At 43.1% G+C, this 27,250-nt stretch overlaps 1 protein-coding gene across 4 annotated transcripts; it reads left to right on the forward strand.

The window, feature by feature from the left end:
- The first annotated feature begins 9,959 nt into the window (after positions 1–9,959).
- LOC308197347 (scavenger receptor cysteine-rich domain-containing protein DMBT1-like) lies at positions 9,960–23,502 on the forward strand. 4 transcript variants are annotated; one of them, XM_080597638.1, is made up of 13 exons: positions 9,960–10,102; positions 11,664–11,737; positions 13,280–13,300; positions 15,641–15,676; positions 16,502–16,513; positions 16,945–17,250; positions 17,710–17,733; positions 18,522–18,563; positions 19,199–19,336; positions 19,642–19,947; positions 20,400–20,429; positions 20,820–20,863; positions 22,183–23,502. In XM_080597638.1, exons 2-11 carry the CDS (start codon positions 11,674–11,676, stop codon positions 20,405–20,407), a joined length of 957 nt encoding a protein of 318 aa, XP_080453764.1. In that variant the 5' UTR covers positions 9,960–10,102; positions 11,664–11,673; the 3' UTR covers positions 20,408–20,429; positions 20,820–20,863; positions 22,183–23,502. The 4 variants fall into 4 exon arrangements, with proteins under 4 accessions (XP_080453764.1, XP_080453763.1, XP_080453765.1 ...); XM_080597637.1 differs by having other exon boundaries at positions 22,224–23,502; XM_080597640.1 differs by having other exon boundaries at positions 9,962–10,102; positions 19,199–19,210; positions 22,224–23,502.
- The last annotated feature ends 3,748 nt before the right edge of the window (positions 23,503–27,250 follow it).

Below are 27,250 nucleotides of genomic sequence, written 5' to 3' on the forward strand. Positions count from 1 at the left end.
TATCCAGTGCTGCCTGTTTTCCATATGTCAGTATGTTTTCCTTATCGTTTTGTTTTAATTATGACCTACCGCTGCCTGAAATACTGTTTGCCCACTGCAGAAATTGTCGTTGTGGATCACAGAGCATATGCCGTTATATCTCAGATGGTTGGGTATCTGTAACCTTTGCAGATCTGGCTGACCTTAAGCTCTTTAAAACAGGATCTTTTATTCATAATCTGAGTGCTGGTGTGCATATGATAGGACCTGGGTTTGAGTAGGATATTGGGCATTATTGTAACATGAAGACTAATATTTATATTTATAGATGCCCTTAAAGCTTGAGGAGCGAATGGCATAATCTACTGTCAAGGTGAACAATCAGCTAAATTAAATTACATAATAATTAGTCAACAAGATAAGCAGCTTCTCCTTTCCCTGTTGAAATACATATTTCAGAGAATAAATGCAAGGTCAATCAGCAAGTTTCAGCGACTGTCAATCCTAAACATGCTCTTTTGGAAACTGCTCCTTACTAAAACTCTTCACTTGGGTTGCCTGCAGTCTATGATTTTCAAACAAAGGGTTGTATTCCACACAAGTACAGCAAGAAATCCTCTAGAGCCAGGTCCCTGGCAGTCTCCCACCAGCCGTGTTTCAGTTCTGTTTCAGCCAGCTTGTGCAATTTTAGGGAGCCGCTGTATCCCCAGATGCCAGAACCTGACCATCCTTACCTGGATCCCGGGGGTACTCGCACAGTATATTGTCACCGTGGGAAATCACCTCTGAAAATATGCCAAGATGCTAGGGTGCCAAGTGCTGAAGGTCTACAATACTTTGTAGCATGAAAGTTATAAGGTAGAATAATCTTGCAGAGCTGCTTTTTAATATGCTTCGTTAAGTGTTCGTTTTACCGATGCTGATTACTGTTTCAGCCTCCTGTTGAAGTAGCACTATATTTTGCAGACCATCCATGGCCTGTGTAGTGCAGCGTGGTCACAAAAAACTCTCAGCAAAGATGAATTAAAAAATCTCATGTATCTTCTCCACTCATGCACCTCACTCTACTAACCGTTAAAAAATGAAGCCAAAGCCCTGAAGTCAGAAAATTGTTTCAGACAAGTTGTTTCATCTGCCTTTTTATTTCAAAACAAAGGGTTGCATAATTTAAAAAGTTGGTTGCCTCTCTTTGTTGCTAATGTTTCTCGTTGTGTTCTCCGCTTGTTTTAATTCCATCTTTTTTTTTTTTTTAAGCTTGGTTTCTACCTAGCTACTTTTGGCTTCCTGATGATGTCCTTGCAGTAACAACTAGCACAGTACATCTTTCCTCCTGTGCTGTACAAAGATGCCGTTGCAAGGCAGAAATGCCTCAGGACAACAGCTAAGTCTTGCACGTAGAATAGGGAAGAGGCAAATGAGCTTAAATTCTATAAATGGGTTTCCTGAGCCACAGGGATTAATGAAATGCTTGACCAGATTTCTCGCCTGTGTACCCAGGGCCCATAGCTCCACCTAGTGGGATGCCAGATGATCTTTTATGCAGCTGGTCGTTTTTCATCATACGTTTGAAAGCACTTTTCTGATTTATTTTATTATTTTTATATGATTGATTTATTTGCCTGAGATACCCAGAAAGCCATGCATCTCCTGAAAAATGTTCAGAATTTACTCTGCTGGTATTCAGCCATATTTACAGCTACCCAGATGTTTTCTTAAAATTGTCTCTAAATGTTTTGTAAGTATTTAAAATAAGATTATTGATACACAGAGACAAGGAAGTGAAGTTTGTGTTTCACTAATTAACATATATTTTGGGTGTATTGATGGGTTATAGAGTTGGAATGGTTTTCATTCTTTTCTGCTTCAACAAAGTTCTTTCCAAAGTGCAATTGAAAAGGCTTTGTACAGAATAGCTTTGGCACAGTTTGCATAAATATCAGATTCCTGGAAATTTTAGCAAGTGTTGGACACTAAATCAGGGAAATCAAGTGTTCTGGCGTGATTTTCAGTAACGTGGAATGTCTGAAGTGGAAAATGGAGCTCCTGCGTATCTGATGCTGAGTAGATTGCTACATGTGGCTGTGCTCGGATGTAGTTCTGAAAAGCTAAGTCACTTATTCCATGAGGGAAATGGCTCCAGAGCTGTAAAAAAAAAAAAAAAAAAAAAAATAATGACTAACAATTGTCTGGTTTTTGTAGCTGACACACCAAGCAGTAAAGTCCTGTGGCTTCAATACCAGAGGATGTTTTTTCAGAATACCTATTTTGTATTTATGTCACTCAGGAAGCTGAGAATGTTTTTAAAACTACATCTTCCTGTATTACTAGAGGTGTCTTACGGTGAGCATGCCCTCAGATATTAGATCATACACTTGTTCTTATATCAGACAAATACTATGGGGTTGATTAAAACTGCAGTTGCCAAGACTCAGAGGAGGAGCAGTGGTGACCAGCAGCTGGTTAGCAGTCACCACTCCAGAGCAGTGGTTGTTTGGTGCCACCAAGTGTTTGTTTGCACTGTAGGTCACAGCAGGAGTCTCTTCATCCTCAGAGTGAGAATCAAGCAATGTTTGTCTGAGGTTGCAAGGATTTCCTTGATTGAATTATATTTGAGATCAATCCCGTATTATTTGCCACTGTGTCCTTTTCTACCCAGAAAATAAGGATGTGACTTGGCAGGCCTTACTCAGATCCCCCCTCCCGTTGCTCTAGCTGCCTTTCCATTAGTAATGCTGATAGCTGCCGGAAAAAGGAAACCAGAATTTCACCCTCGGCTGACGTTTAGTCAGGCGTTGAAGTTAAATGTCAACAAGCTGTTGTGAGGCTCTCTTGGTACTGAGAGGAGAAACATCCCGAAGAGATGGGAAGGAGTCAGCCAGCAGAGAGAGCTGAGGGTCTTGCTGTAGTCTCAGCTCGGCAACTTGCCAACCAGACCACAGAATCTGACCAGCATCAGATAAAGTTATAGCTGGAGGGGCAGGGACTGGTAACATTGGGCATAATGAGAAGTTTATTGTCGTGCTCAACGACAGAGATTTGTAGCACAAAGCTTGTTAGCTGATTTCATGTTCTTGGTGCATGTGTGCTGTAGAGCTGTGTATCACTCTGCCATGCGTCCAGCTGTGCTGTACAGATGTCTGACAAACTACCCCAGCCCCAGACTCCTTTTGCACGTGCAAGATGCCAGCAAGTCGGGGCTGGGCCCAGTGGGTGTCAGGAATTCCTTCACTTTGTGCTGGGACTCTGTGGACATGCGATAACTTGACTTGTTGGGTGTTCTCTATTGAACAAAATTAACATAAAACCAGTGCATATGTAATTCAGCTAAGAAATTAGAGAAAGTAGAGAAGGCGGTCACGGGGTAGGCCATGTTTAACCACCAAAGCAGCTAATTGGTTTAACCTATCCACATTTTCTGGAAAGTTTTCCTTCAAAACTCATAGTTTTGTTTAGTAGTCATGGTACAGTAGCATCTGTGAAATGAAATGGATAATAACTAAGAGGTGATTCGAGAGAAAATGGGGTCAGAACTAAAGAACTTCAGTCAAATTTATTCAATTTCATAAATAATTAACCGTAGTAGGTTGGAAATACTGCATAATGTGCTGGAGAAGAAAGTTAAATATTTGTTCTGTTCCTTCCTGCTCTGCTCAGTGTTTATGCAGGGAGGGCACGGTGATTTTCAGAAGTTCGTAGTGTGAACGGCTGAGGGATGCAGCCTGTTGCCCAAGCACCCCGCTGCTGCAGTGAGCCTTGTCTGGTGGCTGTCTCGGACAGCCCAAGCAGTTGCAGTAACCGAGCTCATCGAACCTGCCAGAAAACTCCTGCTTGTGTGAATTTCCATCTTCCATGGGTACAGGCACAAAGCCATCGATGCAGCAAAAAGGGAACGTGTCTGCCTCGGGTGATGGGATTAGGGCACAGTGCAATGGCAGCTGCTTCGTTTATCTGTGCCTATTGTTGCTCAGCTCATTGTGCAAGGCTCAAATGGTCCAGCTTCCGAAGAGTGGCAGTGCTAAACAGAAATATTTTCAAAGCAAGTTGAGATGAAGAGTGGTTATGGAAAAACCTAAATTACTCCAAGGTGGTCAGTTAATTTTTCTGAGTACAGATTGGATCTTTTTTAGACTCTTGCACAAATACATAAAATTACCTATCCTGAATAATTAAAGCAATTTCTCAGTGTTACTATTAAAATCAGACCAGTCTCCCTTCTCCTTCTCCATTCCAAACTTTTCACCACTTTTGCTCACATCCACTACTTTTTTTTTTGATAGTAAACAGGCTTACCATTGCAGTGGGTTTGATCCTGTACTTTGGGGTTTTGGTGCATGCTCCCTTGCTTTCATTTGAAGCCCCGTAGCACGCAGAGTTTAGGCACTGTGACTTAGGCCTGTCTGCTTTTGAACTCCAAGGTAACCTCGTATACTTGGTGTGGGAAAGGAATTCGCAGGTGGCTTTGCGCTGTTTCACACGTCCCTGAATTAGAGATAATGAGGAAACAAACGGTAGAAACAAAAACTTGAGCAAGGTTGAGATAAAGTAAATTGGCTGCAGCGTTAAAGATGAGCTTTGGGCAGTGGCCAATTGCTGGCTGGCTCGAGGCGGGTGTCTGAGGGTCTCTAATCAATTGTATGACAGATTCGGGTGTGTGGACAGCATGTGGGGCTACGGGGAAAGTATATGTAGCAGTGAAAAAGGGCAACAAACATCTCCTGTTCAAGAGCCGTCAGGAGTCCGTGTCTTGCATCCCTTCAACTTGGGCCCTTGCCATCTGGCGATTCCCTTGCAGCACCTGCCCAAGAAGCGAAGTTTTCCATTGTCCTGCTTGCTTCTCTGCGGAGTTTCTCCAGCTGACAGCAGATGTGGAGCTGCTGCATTCCTTCTGTCTCCTGTTTGAGGGGTACGGCCGCTTCCAGCAGACACACAGCCCTTGTTTCCCCGCCTGTAGATCTGGTAATGACGGTGCAGATCACATCTCTGCAGAGGAAACTATCGCTGTTAGGTGTTATATCTGATTAAATATAGGTAGTAATGGTTCACAGTCCCCATCATGTCTGTCGCCTTGGTGGATGCTGTGATTTAGGCTGTGTCCATGTGGTAGCCGTGGCGTCTTGCTGTGTCTGCCAGGCTGACCCCGCTTCCCAAAGCCCCAAAAGTCAAAACCTCAAAACCATAGTTGAGACTGGGGGAAAGCTCAAGCTTAAGATGGGGAGAAAAGAGGGGAAAAGCAGATGTGCATGGAAGTGGGTACTGAGTGTCTGCTCAGGAAGAAGCGCTGGAAGTTATTTTCAGCAGCAGAGCTGATTTCAACTCTTTGAGTGGCTGAGCAGCTCTGACAAGGAAAGAGTATATTTTGTCTGCATCTCGGGTAAATTCACGTGTCCAGCAAGGAAGGAGAGTTGACAGTCTGGATTGGAAACAGTTTCAGGATGTTGTGACTGGTTCAAAATCCTGTACAGCTTTGCTCTTATAGAAAAAAACTGCAAGTCAACCAGAAGCTGGCAAGTATCACACAAACCAAGCCCTGGCTGTCACTTGGTGCAAAACAAACCTGTAATAAAACACAGTAATTAACTGGAGGTCGAAGTATATTTCCTCGCCTCTGAATCAGAAAGGGAGGTTGGATATAGTGCCATGCTTGAAAAGAAGGGTACTGCTGCGGCCAGGGGAGGCTGAGAGCTAAAGCGTGGTTTGGATTGCTGAATGCAACTGTGGGTGTAGTCCCAAAGAAACAGAAACAAAATGCTTCCTGATATCTGGACAGAACCAGTCAGTTGGAACATTGTTCTGGTTCGTGCCCGTAAAGAATAATAATGTACTGAAGCTATGATGCACATCTTTCTTTCTTTCTTACAATATATTTATTTCTTCTCAGCTAAAGGTGGGTTTTGTTCATTTGTTTGGTTAGTTGGTTGGTTGGATTGGTTTGCTTGAAGGAAAAGTACTTCACAAGAGCGAGGAGGAGCGCTGTGCAGAAGAGCGAGCTCTGCCGGGTTGGTTCCAGCCTGTGCAACAATTTCCTGCAAGCACCAAGGGCCATTACGCACCTTGTCACCAGCTGGAAGGGCTTCCTCTGCTCAGTTTACTTTATTGCCTGAAGAGCAGAGGAATATTTTTTTATTAAAAGCTAGTCCACCAATGCACTGTGCTGAATGCTGTTTCTGCCCTCAAGAAACAAACAGAAAAAGAACAAATCCCAAGCCACAGATGTTCGTATTTATTCTTTAACCTTGGCTTCAACCTGTGTTTGAAATTCCAGCCTAGCATAGGCACCTGATTCCTCTCTCTAGGGGCTGCTGTGCTGGCTTGCAGCGTTCGCACACCCTGTGCATCCGTGGCACCGTGTCCGCTGACTGTTAGCACCACCCGAACCAGGGTGTGAAGCCCTGCAGCCCTAGGTGAAGGGAAAAGATCCCAGGAGATTTACCTGTCACTTCTGATATGTTTTGAATTCTGCTATATTACAAGGGAGATACATGTGGGTTTGCATTATTGGTGTTTTAGAAAAGAAAGGTAAGAAAAGTAAGCAAATGCATTAAGTAGATATTTCTTGCATTGTATGTTTCGTCTGGATTAAAACAGACAAACAGACAAACAAACAAACAAAAAAGCCCACACCTCTTGCTTTAAATTGACTTACTTTGTTTATATTAAATATAATAGTATTGTTTTGATGCAATGTGGATATGTAGAAATAAGTGGATGAATGCAGAATACAGCTCACAATTACATACAATTGCCATGGTAAGTTAGTAATCCATTTTTTAGAATATAGGTTATGCACACTTTATTTTGTGTGTGATTTCATGAGAAATGGGAGGCCTTCATGTCTCGCTTCTCATTGCTCACATTATCTTGGCAGTAAAACATTATCAAAGATACTTATGCTATACAGTAGTTATACCACTCAGTTGTTGACCATCAGATAAACTGATGATGAAACAAAGCAATATGTACTTTTTTATCTTTATTACAGAAGTGCTAGGCTAGATTAAACATAAATTAAGCAATAGAAGCTTTATTGCTGGAAATAAAGTAGTTGTTTTGTTTATTTTAACACAATCTGGATGTCATGATATCCAGATGTTACTACAGGTAAATCTTTAACCATCATATAACCATCACATGAATGTAACATCTGGTATTAAACACTTATCTATTTGTAAATCTCCTTTTTAAAAACTAATAATTAATTATAATGTTATAATTATAATGCACACCCCTTTAGTCAAAATTACAACAGTATTTTCTGTTGGGTGCTGTTGGTCATTCATGACTTTGGTAAGAGCTTGGGCCTCTATGAGTAGGATATTCCCCAGGCATAGCCTTAGGTTTCTGAATTTCTGCCATTTGGTGTTGGAAGTCAGCTTTACCTCCAAATACTGTGCTGAGTATAGGCTGAAGGACACCTGGCTATACTATGTGGTATTTTGGAAAGCAAATTGCACGAGAGAAGCAGGACAAAACTGCAGAATTCAGTTATATGTTCATGCTGGTCAAACATTTGTTCTCCTTATTGAGCATACTTGTGTGGTTTCTTTCTCACCTTTTACATATCTTTATAGACAGTCTTTCTCTCCTTTTTTAGTAGAAATGCCCTTTGCCTTTTTGGATGGCTGTGGAATTACTTATTTTGTCAGGATAGCAGACGTATTTGATGCAGTTACTAGTCATATTGGGTAGGAGGTGGAACTGTTAAGGTCAGAACTAGCTGTGACCAGCCCAGCCCAACAGAATTCATTAAACTGTTACCCTAAATTAAAGACTGTACTAGGAAGTTGGCCAAACTCTGTATATGCAAACTTATGCATTAATCTTTTATAGCACTGTTGAGGTAATGGGAAAGAAACTTCATGGGAACACTATCCTGCTTAACTTTTTTTTTTTTTTTAAATGCAAATATTGATAGTGTTACCATGAAGTTTTTATTTTTCAATGAAATTTTATGGGATTATGATTTAATGGATCATTCTACTAATCATTTTCCTTCTCTGGAGGAAACAATAAGAAAAGATTGTTTCAGACTCGTCCTCCTTCCGCAAGCTGCTGCTAACCTTTTCTAACTTCTGTTGTTTTGTCAGGTTTTAGACCAAGTCTGTTCAACAAGCATCAGGCAAGATTCAAGGCAGATTTACTTGCCTGTCAGTCTCAATTCAGTGTCTAGTAAAATTACAAAGAGGATTATTTTGGGAAATATTGAAAAACACTTGAAAGACGTACAGACTAGGGGATGAGAGGCTGGAGAGCAGCCCCATAGAAAGGGGTCTGGGGGTTCTGGTCAATGACAAGCTGAACACGAGCCAGCAGTGTGCAGTGACAGCCGAAAGGGCCAGCCGTGCCCTGCGGTGCATCAGGCACGGCATGGCTTGCTGGGCGAGGGACGGATTGTCCTGCTCTGCGCTGGTGCAGCCTCACCTCGAGTACTGTGTGTGGCTTTGGGCATCACAATATAAGAAGGACATAAAACTATTGGAGAGTGTTCAGTTAAGGGCCACAAAGATGGTGAAGGGCCTAGAGGGCAAGACGTATGAGTATCGGCTGAGGGCCCTTGGTTTGTTCAGCCCCAAGCAGAGCAGGCTGAGGGGAGGCCTCATGGCGGCCTGCAGCTCCCTCACGAGGGGAGCAGAGGGGCAGGCGCTGAGCTCTGCTCTCTGGGGACAGCGACAGGACTTTTTTCTCTTGTTTACAAATTGTCAAATGTAGCACTGCCACTCATATGTATTTGTTCCTAAATAGTCACTAAGAAATGACCATTACTGGAGCAAGTACAACGGAGGGGTTGCCAGGAGGCCTCTGTGCAAGGAAGGAGGCCAGCATTCCCATGTCCAAGCTGCACGGCTGGCGCCAGTTGTTGACTGAATCTTTTAATTTTCACTATTTCACGTGCTAATTTCATTATGCAATGAAACTATTCCAGCAATGAAATTAGCTTTGAGCAAACTCAGGTAAACAAAGCTTTGGACAGAGGTGCAAGGAGAGTGAACAAATGAAGGGGAGAGAAGACAGGGACCCGGAGAAGGCGTGTGCCATGGAGGTTAACTCAGCTTTGGCTGAGTGACTGTTGGGTGCCTTGCCGTGTCCCAGGTGAGGGACATCACTGCTGCTGTAACAGGATGAAAAGCAATAGAAATTCAAGTATCAATTGAATTTAAATGAATTTGTGGGAACTAGTAATAATAATAATAAAAAAAGCCTGAACAGCTTGTATCCTCTCTCCCACCCAAAAGACAAACATTTCATTGTTTCATTCAAGTTGACTTTGAAAGTGAGTGTGGATCTGAAGCTGATGAGGTCATCAAGTTCCAGTTCTGGGGAAATGAACCAAGAGTCAGTAAACAACCCCCCACCCTATATGCCATCCTACCTGGCGTGAAGAAAGGCAGCTTTGTGCAAAATACAGGTCAATATCAGAGGACTACTTTTGGTATTGGCTCTTTGGATTTTTTTCTGCAGTGTCAGGGACTATGCAGAATCATGGTCATAGAATGTAGTGACCATTGCATATGAAAACATTGGTTTAATAAAATATTTGATTTATTACTGATAATAGTTTAAAGTAATAAAGCAAATACTTAACTGTTGAATATATAATTATATCCCTTTACTTCAATTACATTCCATTAAATCAAGAAAATCAAATCAAATCAAAAAAAAAAAAAAAAGAAACAAGAAAAACAAAGTAAATGCAATCCAGTACAGGATAGATTCTGTCATTGTTTTGATTGTGCATGCTGGGAAAATGTTTGTTACATCTTAAAAGGATAAATAAATTTTGGTGTTAGGACAGATATTCCTTAAATGAATAAATATTCCTTCAATGGAAGCACCTGTGTTTTTTTCTGTTGACAGCAGGTGGCTGGCTGCAGGGTCAATACCTCTGGGAGGAGAAGAAGCTGGGGCTGCCCCACTGGAGGTGCTTCTGGGAGAGCAGATTTAAGCAAGGGCAAAATACTGCCTGGCACTGAGGGCTGAGAGGGAAAAAAAGAGAGGAACAGCCCTGTAAACACCAAGATCAGAGAAGATGGAGGGTGAGGTGCCAGGAGCAGGTATCCACACAGCAGGTATCCACAGGGACAGCCCCATGCCAGAGCAGGCGAATATGGGGAGGAGCAGGAAGCAGGTGTTGTTTTAATTAGTCTTTTGTTTTTCGCTATCCAAATCAATTTTAATTGGCCATAAATTATTTTCCCCAAGTTGAGTCTGTTTTCCCCTTGACAATGACTGATAAGTGATTTCCCTCTTCTTAGCTTGATCCAAGAGCTTTTCCACCTTGTTCTCTACATGTGGTGAGTGCCAGACCCCAAGCAGGATGTCTCTTTAGGCACCTGCCACTGCAGCCTCTTGAGGCTTTTGGGGATCAGCCACTCACAGAATCACAGATTGTTAGGGATTGGAAGGGACCTTGGAAGATCATCTAGTCCAATCCCCCCACTCTGAGCTTGCCTCAGGCTTAATCTTTGGAGTTATCTCACACGTCCTCCTTCTCCATTCAAATATTAACAACTTTTGTTGACTTTTCAATGTTTTTAATCTGTTTTTGCTTTTTTTTCTTTTCTTTTTTTTTTTAAAATATTTATTTATTTTCCTAGCTCTTCAGGTATATGCAACAGCTGTCCCAGCTTATTTAATAAGCCACCTCCCTTAATTCCCTCAGTTCTTCTGAAATAACTATTTCTTCCATCTGGCTTGCAAAACCATGATAAGAAGTTGCTTATATTTACAGAGTCAATGGACTGTTTGCATGTCTAACAAAGTAACTTTTTTTGCTTCTCCTTTCTGCTGTGGCATTTGTTCTTCCTTTCTCCTTTTGATGTTCTCCTGACTCTTCTCTGCTATATCAGGTTGGGTGTCGGCTGTTCTGTGCCTGGACATTTATGTTATGGGTTTCATGAGACATGAGAAACATGTTTCTGAGTTCTTGAGGTGTAATATGTCTGCCCATCAGTGGTGACACCAAACCTATCTAAAATAGCAACAGAAACTACCAGCATGTCCAATCTTCATCTACATAAAATAAATAAATAAATAAATAAATAAATGCTTTCTCTAGATAAAACTGCAGATTTTTTTTTATGAAAAGAATACCTAAGACCCTGAGCCATTTGATGACCACTGAAGATAACCCTGCTTTGACTTGGGGTTTGGACCTCCAGATGCCTCTTCCAGACCAAATCCTTCCGCATTTCTGGAGTTTTATATACTGATCAAACGTTGTCAAACTTAGCAGTGCTGTACAAAGGCAGTTTCTTCAGTGGGTACTCAGATCAAGTGAAGAATCATCCATGACCTGAAAAACAGCTTCTCTTCATAAAAATCCATTATAGGGTTCCACTGGATCCCATTGTTTATTCGTTTTCTTAAATCTGTTCCAAATTCCAGACACCATTCGAAACCGAGAAAGGGATACGTTACATCAGTGACAGAGGGATTGGATGGAAAGACTGCAGCTATTGCAAACACTTTTCATCCCTACCTTCTCTGAGGAAGGTGTCAGGTGTTGCCATCTTGTAGAACCAGGAAGCTATAAAAAAGTTGGGTAGCAAATCAAGCATATCGTCATGTGTTAAGGAAGTAAGAGTAGCAAGGGAATGTATTTGATATTGATTTAGTGAGGGGACAGGTTGGGCTGCTACACCCCTTTAGAGTCTCTGTCTATAAATTCTGGTTCCTCCTTTTATCAGGAGCTCCAAGATGGCTACTACCATGATCTTGTCTTGGATGGTAATGATGAGTCTTCATATTCAGGTGGATACAGGTAAAGAGTCCCCCTTCTGATCAACTTCATGGCTATATTTTACATCAAGCTAATGTTGGGATTTAAAAGTAAAAGAGGATTAAATTTAGTAGCATGGCTTAGCTCAGTTGAAAACTATGAGCAGATCAAACCTGTCAGGTGAGAAAATCAATACCTATGTCCATTATTTTAACAGTTTTTTATTGAAACTGCTTAATGAATTTCAACTTGTCTTCTCATTTTTTCTAAAGAGGCTAGTAAAGGAAATTCAGATAAATACATTGTAAAGCCAGTGATAAAAATTTTCTTAATCTTTGTATTGGAGTAATGAATTTAAAGATAAATATGCATTTTCTTGATGAAATGCATGTTTATTTTAAAGGTTGTGAGGTGCTCTTTGAACCATTCATTTTGTATTTGATTAAGTTTATTGTTATCAATCACACATCGGTGGTGGTGTTTAATAACAGTGCTCTAGACAAAACATATGGCACAGGTTCTTGTTCTTATTATTACTGTAATTATTAGAATGTAACAGGAATTAATGTAATTGTATGTTATTCTAATTTGCTATAGTGTAATTCCTGCTATTAATGTGATTTGATTTGGTTGCAGAGGCAATGATCTCCACGGCCATTTTCATCCTTTGGGGATCAATATAAATATCAGCAGGTCTCATGGGAGGGAGGATGGTTGTCCAAAAATCACTTGCACCTCCTTTTCCATGTGAGGCTTCCCTGGCTCAGCAGAGTGCCAGGATGGTGCTGTGAGAAACAGGCTGTTTCTCTTCAAGCAGCTGCTGTTGCATTCTTTGTGCAGGAGGAGGGAACAGAAGCAGATCAAAAGCCTTTCCAACAGCTGCTATTTTTCCATCCGTTCCTCTTTCAGATGAAAAATTCTGTCTTTAACTTGACTTGGACTGACGAACTGAAAGCAAAAACTTATTTTCCCTTTCTGCGTTACCCCCCCATCTCTACACAGTGGAACGAAATAGTTATTCAGTGCTGGTTCCAGGTTCAGGTTTTTACTTAATTCCTCTGTAAATATTTGAGGCACATTTAACGACACTGAAAAGTGAACTGGAATATTGATGCTGACCTCAGAAATGCTGAGGAGTTGCTGTTTAATCCTTTTATTACCATCCAATTCATTTAGATTTCAAGCCTTGCATGTGTGAGGAGCGGTGTGGTGAGAAATTCAGAAAGTTCCCCACTCATTGGATAAATTACGTATCTCCCCGTTAGGATCTTCCTTTACATCCTGTAATCACTTTAAACATGTAAACTGTGTGTTTAAGGGCCAGTGTTACAGGTCTTGTTGTACACAGTATTAGTCAGTGAAGGCATATTTCCAACTATCAGGCTGTCCATGGAGAAGGATTTTTATCCTTGATGGTAGCTGGACCTAATCCTTATAAATCAGCATATCCCCCTGTCAGTGTCACTAGGGTGTCCTGTGCATGCAAAATTTCCTTGTACGTTAATTACCTTAATTCACGTATTGTTCTTTCAACTTGTTTTTTTTGGCTGCTTGCGATGACAATATCTGCGGTTTGGACACCAGCATCAATACCTCCAACAACAGGTAACTTAAAAGTAATATAAAAATGCACATTGTTCGTAGAGTTGACCTTGCTAAATATTCTCTCCAAGCTGATGCTTACATTTGAAAGCCTTGCTACCCCAGTTGTAGCAAATGTAGCCACCCTACCAATATAGGCAGGTGTTCAGTGCCCTTCAGACTGGGTTCCCAGGTGATGAAATGGGAATCAGCGTATGCATGCACTTCAGTTTCAGCATATAACTGTATATATACATCGCTCTTCTCCAAGAAAGAATGCAAGTAATTGCTATAGTTACCTTAAATAAATCAATGTTTGGTCTAAAACATTAAGATAATAAATGACATGAAAAACAGAGGCTGTACAAAGGTGTCTGAATGTCTAGAGAAAAGTTATCCAGAGTTTGAACAGACAAATTTTCACCGACTACAGGTCTGTAGACTGGTTTCTGGTGACTTGTACTCAGGCTGAGCAGGACCTCACTACCGCTATGAAATTCATTTTGGTTGTAGGATTGTTGCTGTCACCTGATCCTATAGCCTAATTCTTCCATGCTCTGCTGTGCTGTCATCTTACCAGACTCATCAGCTCAGTTTTTCAAAACTGCAGTTCTTACAAAGTAATGTAGTGACAATATGATTAAAGCAATCAGTTTTGTTTCAGGAACTTAAAGTAATTATTAAGTTGACAATTATTAAATGACAATTATTAAAATGAGTCAAACATTAAAACAAATATATTTGTTTTGAAACCATTTTTAAAGAGCCACACTCACCTGTTTTAAAGCTTTTAAACATTTCTATGTTAATTATGCTTTTTCTAAAGGTGAGATTTTAATCTAATATGTAAATCATGCACAAAAATATAAAAATTTACTCTGTAATGGGTACTTGCTGAGTTTATTGGTGTTGGCTTGATGAGTCTAATTCCAGATGCGTTTTTGGAAATGTTTGTTGATTTTCACTGGTATGCATACCAGTGAGATGAGTAATAATAATAGTATCCACCCATGTAGATTTTAATACTTAATAAACTGAATTATTTATTAATTAGTATTTAGTTATTAAGTGCTTGAGTTTTCCAAGCTTAAAAATTTCTACATTGATTAGCGACCGGTACATAGACATTTTTAGTGCTTAGAGAACTGCATTTTGTGGAGGACTTTCCCAGTTACCTCTGAGTTGTTTCTAAACAGTTGCCAGCAAAAGCCTACACCTTTCTGGAATACACTGCTAAATATTCCAGTATATAAAATACATGTTCACTTTAACAAGGATACAGAATTATCTAAGACTGTAGCTTGATTTGAATGAAACGATTCTTAAAAAAAATAAAATCATAATTCTCCAGGGATGTTTGGAGAGCTGTCAGCCATGATGCAGGAAGGTCTATATGGTCATGATGTTGGTGGTCTACACGCCGTCCCTCTCACAGGGTTTCAGTAACCCCATAAAGCCCTACCTCTGAACAGCTGAGCTCTCTAGGTCAGGTTAAAGGCAACACTGGAAGGAGATAGCCTGTTAGCCTGCCAGTCTCTTTTCCCACAGGATGTCTTCAATCTGTTGGTGCCACCTGGAGGATTTTCCATAAGGGGTACTGCGCAAAACCCTTATCAGGGACTGATGCGCTGACCTAGAGTTTATGTCATCAGCTGCAGTTAGCAGCGAGATATGGATGAAATCAGAAAAGGTGTTGGAAGGAGGTATTTTTGTTCTTGCTATGGAGAAAGAGAATCGTTCATAGGCTATTCCCACAGAAGAAGCAGAGCCATCAACTTCTGATTATATCAAGTGAAAAACAGCAGATATCTCAGAGAGATCCTTTCACTTAAATGCATTCACTTAAACTTAATGCATATGGAACTCTCCAGGCCAGTTGCACATGAGAAATTTGTGTGGATTCACAAAGAAATTTGATAATTAATGGGGAAAAGAAGTCCTGAAGTCTACAAAAATACATATTAAGAAAAATAATAAATGTTCTGGAGCTAAAGTTTCTCAGACAAAAGTTGCTAGAGACTGGGACCGTATATTACAGAACTTTCAAATTATATTTGCTTTCTCAACCACCCCATAGGGTATCACTTATGTTTCTTTCTTCTCTAGAAGAAACAAGAAATACAGCTTCCCCATCAACAGGGGCTGTTGGGACCATAACTGTTTCACTTGGTGAAACAGGTGTCAGTGCCAGCTGGGGGTTGCTGGTTTCTGTGTAAAGGGACTGTTCCCTTTCTGAGGGCTTCTTCTGGTAATGGGGTGCTGATTCTGGGGTAGCATTTTGGGGAAGTTTTCAATTACGTTTGCCTTCTCAAGCAACCCATAGAGTATCATGTTTGTTTTTTCCTTCTCCAAAATTGGGAATAGATACACCTGTTCCAACAACGATCAAGCCCACTGAAGGTAAGTAGCATGTATAAGATTTATTGTTTTGTAATGATAGCAATCGCTTTAGATTGTTCTAGTCCTGTTTGTCGTTGGGCAGTAATTTGTCCGATGAAGAAGCTCGTGTGCTCGCTGTTTGTGGGGGCTAGGGGGTGTGAGAGCGAATAGTTATTTGGAGGGCCTTTATCGTAGAATCTTTAGGGTTGTAAAAGCCCTCCAAGATCATCTGGTCCAACCATACCCCTACCACCACTATCACCCACTAAACCATGTCCCCAAGCACCACGTCCAACCTCTCCTTGAACATCCCAGTGACGGAGACGCCACCACCTCCCTGGGCAACCCGTCCAAATGCCTGACTACTCTTTCTGAGAAGAAATGTCTCCCCTGGCTCAGGGGAGACCTCATTGCTCTCTATAGGTACCTTAAAGGAGGCTGTAGAGAGGTGGGGGTTGGTCTGTTCTCCCACGTGCCTGGTGAGAGGACGAGGGGGAATGGGCTAAAGTTGCGCCAGGGGAGGTTTAGGTTGGATATTTGGAAGAACTTCTTTACCGAAAGGGTTGTTAGGCATTGGAATGGGCTGCCCAGGGAGGTGGTTGAGTCACCATCCCTGGAGGTCTTTAAAAGACGTTTAGATGTAGCCCTTAGTGATATGGTTTAGTGGAGGTCTTGTTAGTGTTAGGACAGAGGTTGGACTAGATGATCTTGGAGGTCTCTTCCAACCTAGACGATTCTGTGATTCTGTGAAAAGAGCAAAGTGTGCTGACAACTCCCAAAGGATTCATCCTAATTTTGTTCTTCTCTCTGTTTTTCCCCACTGCTGCTGCTTCACCACATGTGCAGTCATAGCCGATGGTGAGTCTGTCTGCCAGAGCACTGTGGCCCCATGCGCCGAGACGTGCGTGCCTGCTGCTTCCCAAGCCTCGTCGCCCACCAGCGGGGAGCCCGGGAAGGGGCTGCCGGCCCTACGTGGTGCTGCAGGCGGCTCCTGCTGGGGTTCAGGGCCGGGTGTTCTTGGGGTGCAGGCAGGAGGGAGCCTGCGCTCTCCGGTCCCCCTGCTGGGAATCTGAGAGCTGGAGTTGGAGAGCGCAGGCCCACTTGGCCAGCGGTGGGGTCCTGCCCCCTTGGCTGTCCCGGGGCATGTGGAAGCCGGGGCTCGTGGAAAAGGACCTGTGGGCCCCTCTGGACCACAGGCACCATCCGCTTTCTCGTGCACAAGGAGGCAAAGGTCTCTGCCTGGAACCAGAGCCCCACGCACCTAATGCAGCTTCTCATGTCTTTCCAAGAGCTGGAGCTGCGGCTGACCGACGGGCCAAACCGCTGTGCAGGCAACGTGGAAATCGACTATTTTGGAATGAACGTGAAAGTGTGTGGTTTCCTGTGGGACATGGACGATGCTCAGGTTGTGTGCAGGCAGCTTAACTGCGGCTCGCCTGTCAGCGTGATGAACTATTTCCCCTCGAGCGATTCGTATCCGTGGTACCACTGGACTGCGGTGGATTGTAAGGGCTCTGAAACCTCTTTGCTGTTTTGCCCTTATGAGCACTCACCCTCCGACTGCCATCATGGGGCTGCTTCTGTCGTCTGCTCAGGTAGGATGTTACACTGTGGTGGCATTTTCCTGAAGGGACCGGTCTGGTGTTTGTCTGAGGTTAGACAAAGCTGGCCAGCCCTTGCTGTGTGCTGTGCAGGGCCGCAGCTTGTCGTGTGTCCGCGTCCCTGCTGCAAGGGCGCGTGATGTATGGGGAGCTCAGGGGCTGTTCTTGCAGGCTGTGCTTGGGCAAGAAGGGAGCTGGGCAACTGCTTCTGCATAGGGCAGGGTCCCAGGAGGGGACTGGTTTTGGCCCAGGGCTCTCTCGTCAAGGCTCACCCATAGCTCCCCATGAGCTTCCAGCCCGTGTTTGAAGGGGAGCGTGTGCCTCGGCGCACAGCGCCCTTTGCAGTCTTGGTGCGGCAAGGCTCGGGGCTGCAGGTTTGGCGTGTGTGTCCCTGGGGTGAACCCAGGATTACTAATTACTAGTGCCTCACACCCTCTGGTTTTCTCCTTTCAGATTCGGGACTCCAAGTGCAAGATGGTAAGCAGAGATTTCTCTTTGTATCCATGTTATCGGTGGGGTGCTCTGTGTCCATCAGAGCAAAATACTCAGGTGTGGGCTGCAGTTAAAGAAATCGGGTAACTTCCTTGGTATTCAGGGAGGCACTGCTATTGCCAGTGATCCTTTGGGATGGAACAGCTGCTTAATGTGACAGAGAAATTGCGTGCTGCTCTGCTGTGTAGCCTGGTGGCCATGCCCTTGAGCAAGTCCTGGAGCTGTTGGGACCGTATCCATTTCACTCAGCCCAGCTTGGTCACAACGCTGACTGGGGGTTTCTGGTTTCTGTGTCCCAGAGGCTTTTTGGGGAGGTGTTGACTCGCAGTGAGCTGTTCCTCTTAATCAAAATGTTCCTTGTTCACCTTCTTCTTCCTACCTGCAGTACCAGGTAGCCCCAGCTCAAGTCCCACTCTACCTTCGGTGTCAGGCACATCTGGAGGGACTGGGGCTGCGTAGCTCCTGCTGGTGCTTCCCGCTGGTGGTGATGGGAGGTTCTGCAGGTGCCAGAGGTGACCTGCACTCCAGGCGGGTGGGTCGGGGGGAAGTCTCTGAGGTGCATCTGCAAAGGACAGGCTTGCTACACATGCGGGAGGGAGTTTTTCTGTGTGGCTTTCACAAAGCTGCTGTGTAAAGGGGCTGTTCCCTTTTCTGAAGGCTTCTGGTAATGGGGGTGCTGACTGGGACAGCATTTTGGGGAAGTTTTGAATTATGTTTGCCTTCTCAAGTAACTCATGGAGTATCATGTATGTTTTCTCCTTCTCCAAAATAAGAAATAACTACACCTGTACCAACAACAATCCAGCCCACTGAAAGTAAGTAGCACATATCAGATTTATTTTTTTATAATGATAGCAATGGCTTTACATTGCTCTAGTCCTGTTTGTTTTTGGGCAGTAATTTGTCCGACGAAGAAGCTCTTGTGCTCACTGTTTGTTGGGGCTGGGTGCGTGTGTGAGCGTGTAGTTATTCAGAGGGCCTTTAGCAGGACCACAGAGCAGGCAGCGAGCTGGGGCATGCCTGGTGGCCCCGCTGAGCCAGCTCTGGAATGTGTCCAGGGCCAGTTCCCTGCCAGGCTGGGGAAATTCCCCGCAGAGCTCGGCGGGACAACCCAGAGCTGAGCCCTGGTGGGTGCACAGGCCTGACAGCCTGCAGGGTTGGAGGTAGCAGAGCACAGGCTCCAGTGGGGGACTTGGTGGGACTGAAGTTGGCTGGGCTTGGAAAGATCATGCCCAGCTCTGCCAAGATTTTGGGGCTGCTTGGACCCCTCGGGCAGCGTGCATCGCTGCCAGAAAGAAAGGGATCTTCTTGCACTCATGCTTTTGACAGGGGATTGCCTGGGCTCACTTGGGAGAGAGCAAAGTGTGCTGACACGTCCCAAGGGATTCATCCTAATTATGTTCTTCTCTCTGTTTTTTTCGCTGCTGCTGCTGCTTCTCTCCATGTGCAGTCATAGCCGATGGTGAGTCTGCCTGCCAGGGCGCTGTGGCCCCATGCGCTGGGAAGCACATGCCCACTGCTTCCCCAGCCTCGTCGCCCACCAGCGGGGAGCCCGGGAAGGGGCTGCCGGCCCTACGTGGTGCTGCAGGCGGCTCCTGCTGGGGTTCAGGGCCGGGTGTGCTTGGGGTGCAGGCGGGAGGGAGCCTGCGCTCTCCGGTCCCCCTGCTGGGAATCTGAGAGCTGGAGTTGGAGAGCGCAGGCCCACTTGGCCAGCGGTGGGGTCCTGCCCCCTTGGCTGTCCCGGGGCATGTGGAAGCCGGGGCTCGTGGAAAAGGACCTGTGGGCCCCTCTGGACCACAGGCACCATCCGCTTTCTCGTGCACGAGGAGGCAAAGGTCCCTGCCTGGAACCAGAGCCCCACACACCTAATGCAGCTTCTCATGTCTTTCCAAGTGCTGGAGCTGCGGCTGACCGATGGGCCAAACCGCTGTGCAGGCAACGTGGAAATCGACTATTTTGGAATGAACGTGAAAGTGTGTGGTTTCCTGTGGGACATGGACGATGCTCAGGTTGTGTGCAGGCAGCTTGACTGCGGCTCGCCTGTCAGCGTGATGGACTATTTCCCCTTGAGTGAATCATATCCATGGTATCAGAGGACCGAGGTGGCTTGCGATGGCTCTGAAACCTCTTTGCTGTTTTGCCCTTATAATTACGTGTCCTCCGACTGCCATCACGGGGCTGCTTCTGTCACCTGCTCAGGTAGGATGTTACACTGTGGTGGCGTTTTCCTGAAGGGACCGGTCTGGTGTTTGTCTGAGGTTAGACGAAGCTGGCCAGCCCTTGCTGTGTGCTGTGCAGGGCCGCAGCTTGTCGTGTGTCCGCGTCCCTGCTGCAAGGGCGCGTGATGTATGGGGAGCTCAGGGGCTGTTCTTGCAGGCTGTGCTTGGGCAAGAAGGGAGCTGGGCAACTGCTTCTGCATAGGGCAGGGTCCCAGGAGGGGGCTGGTTTTGGCCCAGGGCTCTCTCGTCAAGGCTCACCCATAGCTCCCCATGAGCTTCCAGCCCGTGTTTGAAGGGGAGCGTGTGCCTTGGCGCACAGCGCCCTTTGCAGTCTTGGTGCGGCAAGGCTCGGGGCTGCAGGTTTGGCGTGTGTGTCCCTGGGGTGAACCCAGGATTGCGAGTGTCTCACACTGTCATGTTCTCTATTTTCAGTCTCGTGACTAACAAGGCCTCTAATGAAAGGTAAGCAGCATTTTCTGTTTGTATCCATGTTATCAATGATGTACTCTGTGTCCTGGCTTCAGGTTTGGGCTACGGTTAAAGAAACTGGGTAACTTCCTTGATATTCAGGGAGGCACTGCTATTGCCAGTGATCCTTTGGGATGGAACAGCTGCTTAATGTGGAAGAGAAACTGTGTGCTGGTCCGCCGTGTAGCCTGGTGGCCATGCCCTTGAGCAAGTCCTGGTGCTGTTGGGACTGTATCCATTTCACTCAGTCCAGCTTGGTCACAACACTGACTGGGGGTTTCTGGTTTCTTTGTTCTGGAAGCCCCTTTGGGGAGGTGTTGACACCCAACGGGTTATTGCTCTTAGTCAAAATGCTGCTCGTTCACCTGCTGCTTTTGTCTGCAGTGCCAGATAGCCCCAGCTCGACTCCCACTTTGCCTCAACTTCAGGTACGTTTGGAGGGTTTGGATGCTCTGATTATCTCCTGCCTCTGTTCCGGGTCATGGACTCATAGGATGGTTGTAGTTGGAGGGGACTTATAAAGATCATCTTATCCACCCCCCTTTGCTAAGGCAAGTTGCCTATAGCTGGTTTCCGAGGACTATGCCTTGGCCTCTTGACTATCTCCAGCAGTGGAGACTACAACATCTCTCCTGGCAACCTGTGCCACTGCTCAGTCACCCTCACAGTACCGTTTCCTTACGTTCTGATGGAACATATACACAGCGTCAAAGGCAGTGCCCCTGATGGAACGTCTCAAGTTTGTTTTGCGGTGTGTGTGGATGAGAGTAGGCAGAGCAACTGCTTGGTCATGGCTGTAGTCAATGAGGAGAATGTTACTGCTCGTAATTTTAGGGCATATTCTTCTTCATTTAATAATGAAGAAACAACTAGATTATTCCCCAAACCCTCAGATTATTCCAAAATAATAGTGCAGGTGAGTTCTCATCCAGTGTAGTTAAACATGTCTGTAGTTGAGCAACAGTTATGCAACTTCTTACGAGTTATTGGTTTTGGTATATTGTTTTAGGATGGTCCATATTTCAAATGTTTATTTGTTCATATAGTTAATATTAGATCAATTAGTGAGACAAAGGTTTTTCATATTTGCTAGAAGCTGAAATTAAAACTTGAAGATCTAATTTAGAATACATCTATTCTAGACGTATTTGGAATATAATTCAAAAGATTTACACATTTATATTTTCTCTGAATAGCTTGAGCCTGTACTGAAAAAAAAATATATAGAAATCCATGTTTATTTTCCTCCTAAACTTTCTTAGATCTTGATTCATCTGTTAGGATGCAAGTGATCTATCTATAAATACTGTGTTCAGTTTTGGGCTCCTTACTACAAGAAGGATATTGAGTTGCTCAAGCGTGTGCAGACTCTAACAACAAAGCTGATGAAGGGACTAGAGAACAAGACTTATGAGGAGCAACTGAGGGAATTGTGTTGTTTATTCTGGAGGACAGAAGGCTGAGGGGAGACCTGAAAGGAGGTTTCAGTGAGGAGAGTGTCCATCTCTTTTCTTAGGTGACAAGTGATAGGGTGTGAGGAAATGGCCTCAGGTTGCACCAGCGGAGGTTTAGGTTGGATATTAGGAAGGATTTCTTCATGGAGAGGGTGATTGAGCATTGGAACATGTTGCCCAGGGAAGTGGTTGATATATCTTGGATGTATCAGAGTGCAAGAAATAGATGCATATTTAAATGACATCTAGAATGCCATTTTTCTCCCCATTTTTTATGTTTTGGAAATAACAAGATGAGGAATCAAATGTAACCAGGACCTCTCATCCTTCCTAGAACTGGACTCTTTTGGCATCCTGGAGAACGTGAATTCAGTTCCTGCTCCAATCGATATCCCTCATACTCCATTTATTACTGCTGTCATGGCCCTGACAGCTCCTGTTTTTGCTCCTGTTGGGTTTCTTTTGAAACATATAGTGAAGAAATCAATTCCATATCAGATCACATGAGATTTGGTAAACACCTGCAGCTGATAACATTGGTTGAGTAATTTGATGGATTGAGTAATGTCCTTCCATTGAGAAATCTCCTCGACAATTCAAAATTAAAGGTCTTCTGTGGTGATAGATAACCTCATGAGAAGGGATGGGCTTGACATAACTCAGCACTGAATGAAGCCAGAAGACCAGCGAAAGTTTGCAGATCAGTAACAACCTTCAAATTAGTCAGTTGCCACCTACAATATTAGGCTGTCAAATCTTAACACTCCATTTGAATCAGCTTCCTCCTCTCAAGATGGAGATCTGGCCTCTGCCACTGAAAAATATAGCCTGGGTTGTGGGGAACCCACATGGCCAGTTCTTGCTCCATACCAAACAAGAGTTTGTTTCCAGTTTCCTCAGATGTAAATTAAGATCAATAGTCCTTCTTTTCCACAGGGGAGTTGTGAGTCCATCACACAATGTGTGCTGCATGATAACCAGAAATGGGACTTGTCTAAGTACCTCTGAAAGGCAACAGATTGCAACTCCACAATAAATCGCAATGTGATGCAATGTGTGTATTTCAATTTACCCTTCAGGCAAGGCTAGGACTATTGAAACTTCCCTGTAATGTTTTCTGTTACCACTACGGTCAGTGCTAGTAAGCAAAATATTTGAATACAAGTATTGCTATTATACTTTAATAAGATTTCTTTTACGTCGTGTTCTGTCACTTCAGATTTTCTGAGATGGAGATGAAATTTTGCATGGCATAATGAAATGTTTCAGATGGAGAAGGTTCTATGCAGCTAAAATACCTAGACAAGCATACGTGACTGAAAAAAAAAAAAAAAGAGAAAGAAATGATTCTTCCAATTGCGTATGGATCCTCCTGAATAATGTCTGGATATTTTGTGACTAGTTCTTCAGGAAGATCCTTCTTGTTGAGAAAATGTAGATTTGAGCTATTTTCAATTATGGCTGATTTCCAATATAAAATATGTAATCACAAAATAAGGAAGGCAGTGTTTCTAGTGTGGTATTTCTGTTTTAATTCCTGCAACTGTCTTTGCATTTGAACTCAAAAGTTTTCCTGTTTCGATGAGCTAAAATAAAGAAATTTTTCCAAGCAACATGTTGTGTATATATGGGATTCTTCTGTAAAAACACAGGCACATGACATACCTGGGTTCTGGAAAAATCCAGGAAGACCTTATTTGTCTTCCTGGTCTAGATCCTTATTTGTCACAGGCCCAGATCTTCTGTGAGATAAGCCCTGCATAATGTTGTATGTCTGTGACTTAGAGGTAACACAGGTACATCTCTAAAACTCATACAAATCCTTAATATACTATTACCACAATGATATAATTACTGCTACAGCCTAGCCTAGCACTTCATTCAACCAAAAGCAATTCTGGAAACCAACTTGAAAGTCCTTTGTTTATTTTTCTTTGTTAATGGATAAGGTCAAATGAAATCAGTACAACTTTTTAGGTAATAGCATAACTCTGCCTTATGCAGCGGTGGCGATTCATCAGCTGGAAGGAAAGACAATTAGCAGGTGAAACAAATGAGCATCACTGGAGCTTACTGGGGCTTAATGACCTTCTCAGAATGCAGTGTGGAACAAACGTCTTGGCCATCACAAGAGAGCGAACAGGGTGTTGGTCCAAGAGTGCCAGTTAAGGCGTCTTCTCCTCCTGTTTTCCCGAGCAGCAATAAACGTTGTGGATGGTACGTGTTGGACCGAGATACCAGGAGATCCTCCTCTGCCAGCCCATCAGGGGGCAGCTTCTGAGAAGACCTTTGGAGAAGCTGACCCTTCTAAGAAGTGCTGTACTTCCTTGTTACTTGCCTGCAGGTGCCTTTGTGAGCTGGACTGTGCCTCTAGAGACTTTGGCACAAAATGGGATGTGGCAGAGGCAGAGCACAATGCTGTTGGCAATGAGGAGCACCTCATTGGAGCCCTCATTGCTGGGCAGCTTTGGTTTGATGTCTCTGGATCATGCGTTTTTGTCTTTTATCACTGCATTGCGTGTGTTTGAGGCTGGCTCTGGACTGTGGCCAAGGCAGATAGAAACAGCCTTTAACAGCTACTGTTAGGGCAGTCCCATTTGAGTCGATAGACCTTTGGTACCTTTATTGCAACATTCAGACACTTAGGAAAGTGAAGAGAGCAAAGCCCTGACTTTTATTATTCCTAAGGTTAACCTGCTTAGGTGTATCTGGGGGAGGAAGCTATACACGGACAAAATGAGCTTCTGTTACAGCCTTCCTGCTTTGGAACATGTTCAAAACTTCCCTGAGGAAGATACCTAGATCAGCATTCAATGTCTTTTGATTTACTGCTGTAATAGAGTAATTGCATGCTGCAGGGGAATTTTTTCCGTGGAAGGTTGCTGATGAAGAAGGAGATTGAAAAGGTGGAACTTAGACTGTGAACTGGACTGGATGAAAATTTGATGATTCACATGTACTTAATGCTTACGACCAAAGAATATGGAGTAGCTAGAGAGCTATAATAAATTCCTGGTTTTGTGAAAATACAAACCAAATTGCCCTCATAATTTCCTCCTTTATTAAATACTGCTGAATGAATGGAAAAGATGAGCATCACTACAGCCATATTTACACTGACGTATTTGCACTAAGATCTGAAGTTTTCCTCACCATTTCTTAATTATGTGTTAAGTCTCATAGTAATATCTTGTGCATCTACATATCAAATCTCAAATTTTAGGTGAAGGTTATGGTTGTTAAAACTCTCTTAGTAAATACAAATAATGGTTGGTAATAGCTAACATCTACTCTTACACTTTTTAAATCATTCTTACATGCCCTGCTAATGCTTATTTGAAAAGGCTTGTGTTAATATTTATTTCTCTTTCAAAGCTTTTTGTCAGTTCAAGGAAAACTTATATTATTACTATTCTTAGCTCAGGTTCTTGGTTCAAAACTTCACTAATTTTACTACAAAATGGGGCGGCAGCTACAAAGTGTACAATGGAATAAGTCAGTGGCTCTTGTATTTTTCCTTTTTTAAAGGATAATTCATGTGTCCTTATGACAAGACGGAGTAGATTTATTATATTATTTTATTCACATGAACCAGGCAACACCGAAGGCTGTTGTGACACAATGAAATCCTCAGGATAGAAATATAGATCTTACAGGGGATGAGATGTATGAGATTCTTGCAAAACCTAACTTGCAAACACAAAGTATAATCCTTTTAGGATATTTGTTTTAAACAATTCTATAGATCTTCACTGTTCTTGGACCATGTCTGTTGAGTTTGCAGTCAATCTAATAAAACTGAATGTCAATGAAAACCATAAGAAGATATTTTAATCACTTCATTTTAGGGTGTATACATCACCTTTCCCTCCCTTCTGATTTTTTTTTTAGAAAAATGGAGCAATACAAAATTCTTATCTAACAAGGATGTACTTGCAAGGTCCAAGGTGACTGGATTAGAAAGCTAAAGTCTTATCATCAGGCTGTGAGCATGTGGGCCAGTGCGTGTAACTCGACTGAGGAACTGCGGCTGGACAGTGCTTGGCCCTGCATTATTCTACAGCCAGCTTCTGGGCTCTCTTCTTTAAACTAATGCTTAGCTGTTATTTAGGTGGTGCCAAGCACAGGCTGGAGCCTGTTAGATCCCATTGCTTGCTCTAACTACCTGAGAGAACTCTTGTGTTTTCTCTTCATACTAAAAAACAAAACCTACTGCTTGACATTGGTATGGTCATGCCGCAGTTCTGCTCAGCTTTGTAGAAAGGCATTGCATAGACTGGCTTGGCCTTTGGAAGTTTTCCAGTGTAGGATCTTGAAGTATGGTGCCCTCAGTCATTGTGAAAAGTATGAGCTGAGGGCATCACCTGAGCCATAAGCATTTCAGCAAATATCTTCATAATGGATTTTGAGAAGTATCTTGGAGGCCTGGTTTTGCAGAGAGGTAGGCAAGCATTTAACGATGCTGAGTATTTCCAAAACTTTCAGGAGACTACTCATAGCAAAAAAGTTATGCACATGAACAACTACAAAGTTTTGTTGCTAATTTTAATGTTTAATTTTAATGACCTACATTGGCTCCCAGTTAAACTGTAATTATATAGTGCAACATATAATGCAGCAATATGTGTGTAAAATTGACTTCATGGGGTGTGGTGAAATTCGTTAACTTCCTTTCCCTGTCTACAAATTTTTATATAATGCCTAGTAATGGGGAGGCAGGGGAGAGGAAAAAGTTAGGTGTATTTATACCTTTAATTTAGTAAGTACAATGCTCCTGTTGCTTCACAGAGTATCACATGTGAGCTACCTACCATATTAAAAAAGCACATTTCTGCACTGGCAGAAATGACCCGCACAGTTAGGTGTAAAAAAAAAAAAGAGAAATTTAGCATACTGCACTTTGCATGCTATCCTGACACAGTGGAAAATAAGAAATAGATATAGGTCATAAAACAGGGTCATGTTGAACTAAGTATTAGATTGGAGATATGAAGAAAAATTTTTATTGATTGATTTTTTTTTTCCTTTGGTGCAGATTTTAACTATTAAAAATACACATTCCTAAGTCAAACTGCCACAAGAAGTAAAACCAAACATTTAGGGAAACGTTACTTTAGCACTCAACTTTGATTTGTCATTTAAAGTAGAATTATATTCTTGTTAATCTTGCAAAAGAAATGCAGTTTGTAGCTATCATATTTCTTAACACAATGCTTTTCATTGCATTTCTTCATTACACTTATCAAAGTTCAAAACAGATCTAGTTTTCTAACGAGAATTATTTAACTAGATATTGATTTAAAGTATTTATCTTTGTTGGTGAGTGACAGATATGCCCCAGAGCTGAACAAGTACTTTGGG

Source organism: Anser brachyrhynchus (assembly GCF_964034855.1).
Source record: "Anser brachyrhynchus genome assembly, chromosome: 6".
NCBI classification, from domain to species: domain Eukaryota; kingdom Metazoa; phylum Chordata; class Aves; order Anseriformes; family Anatidae; genus Anser; species Anser brachyrhynchus.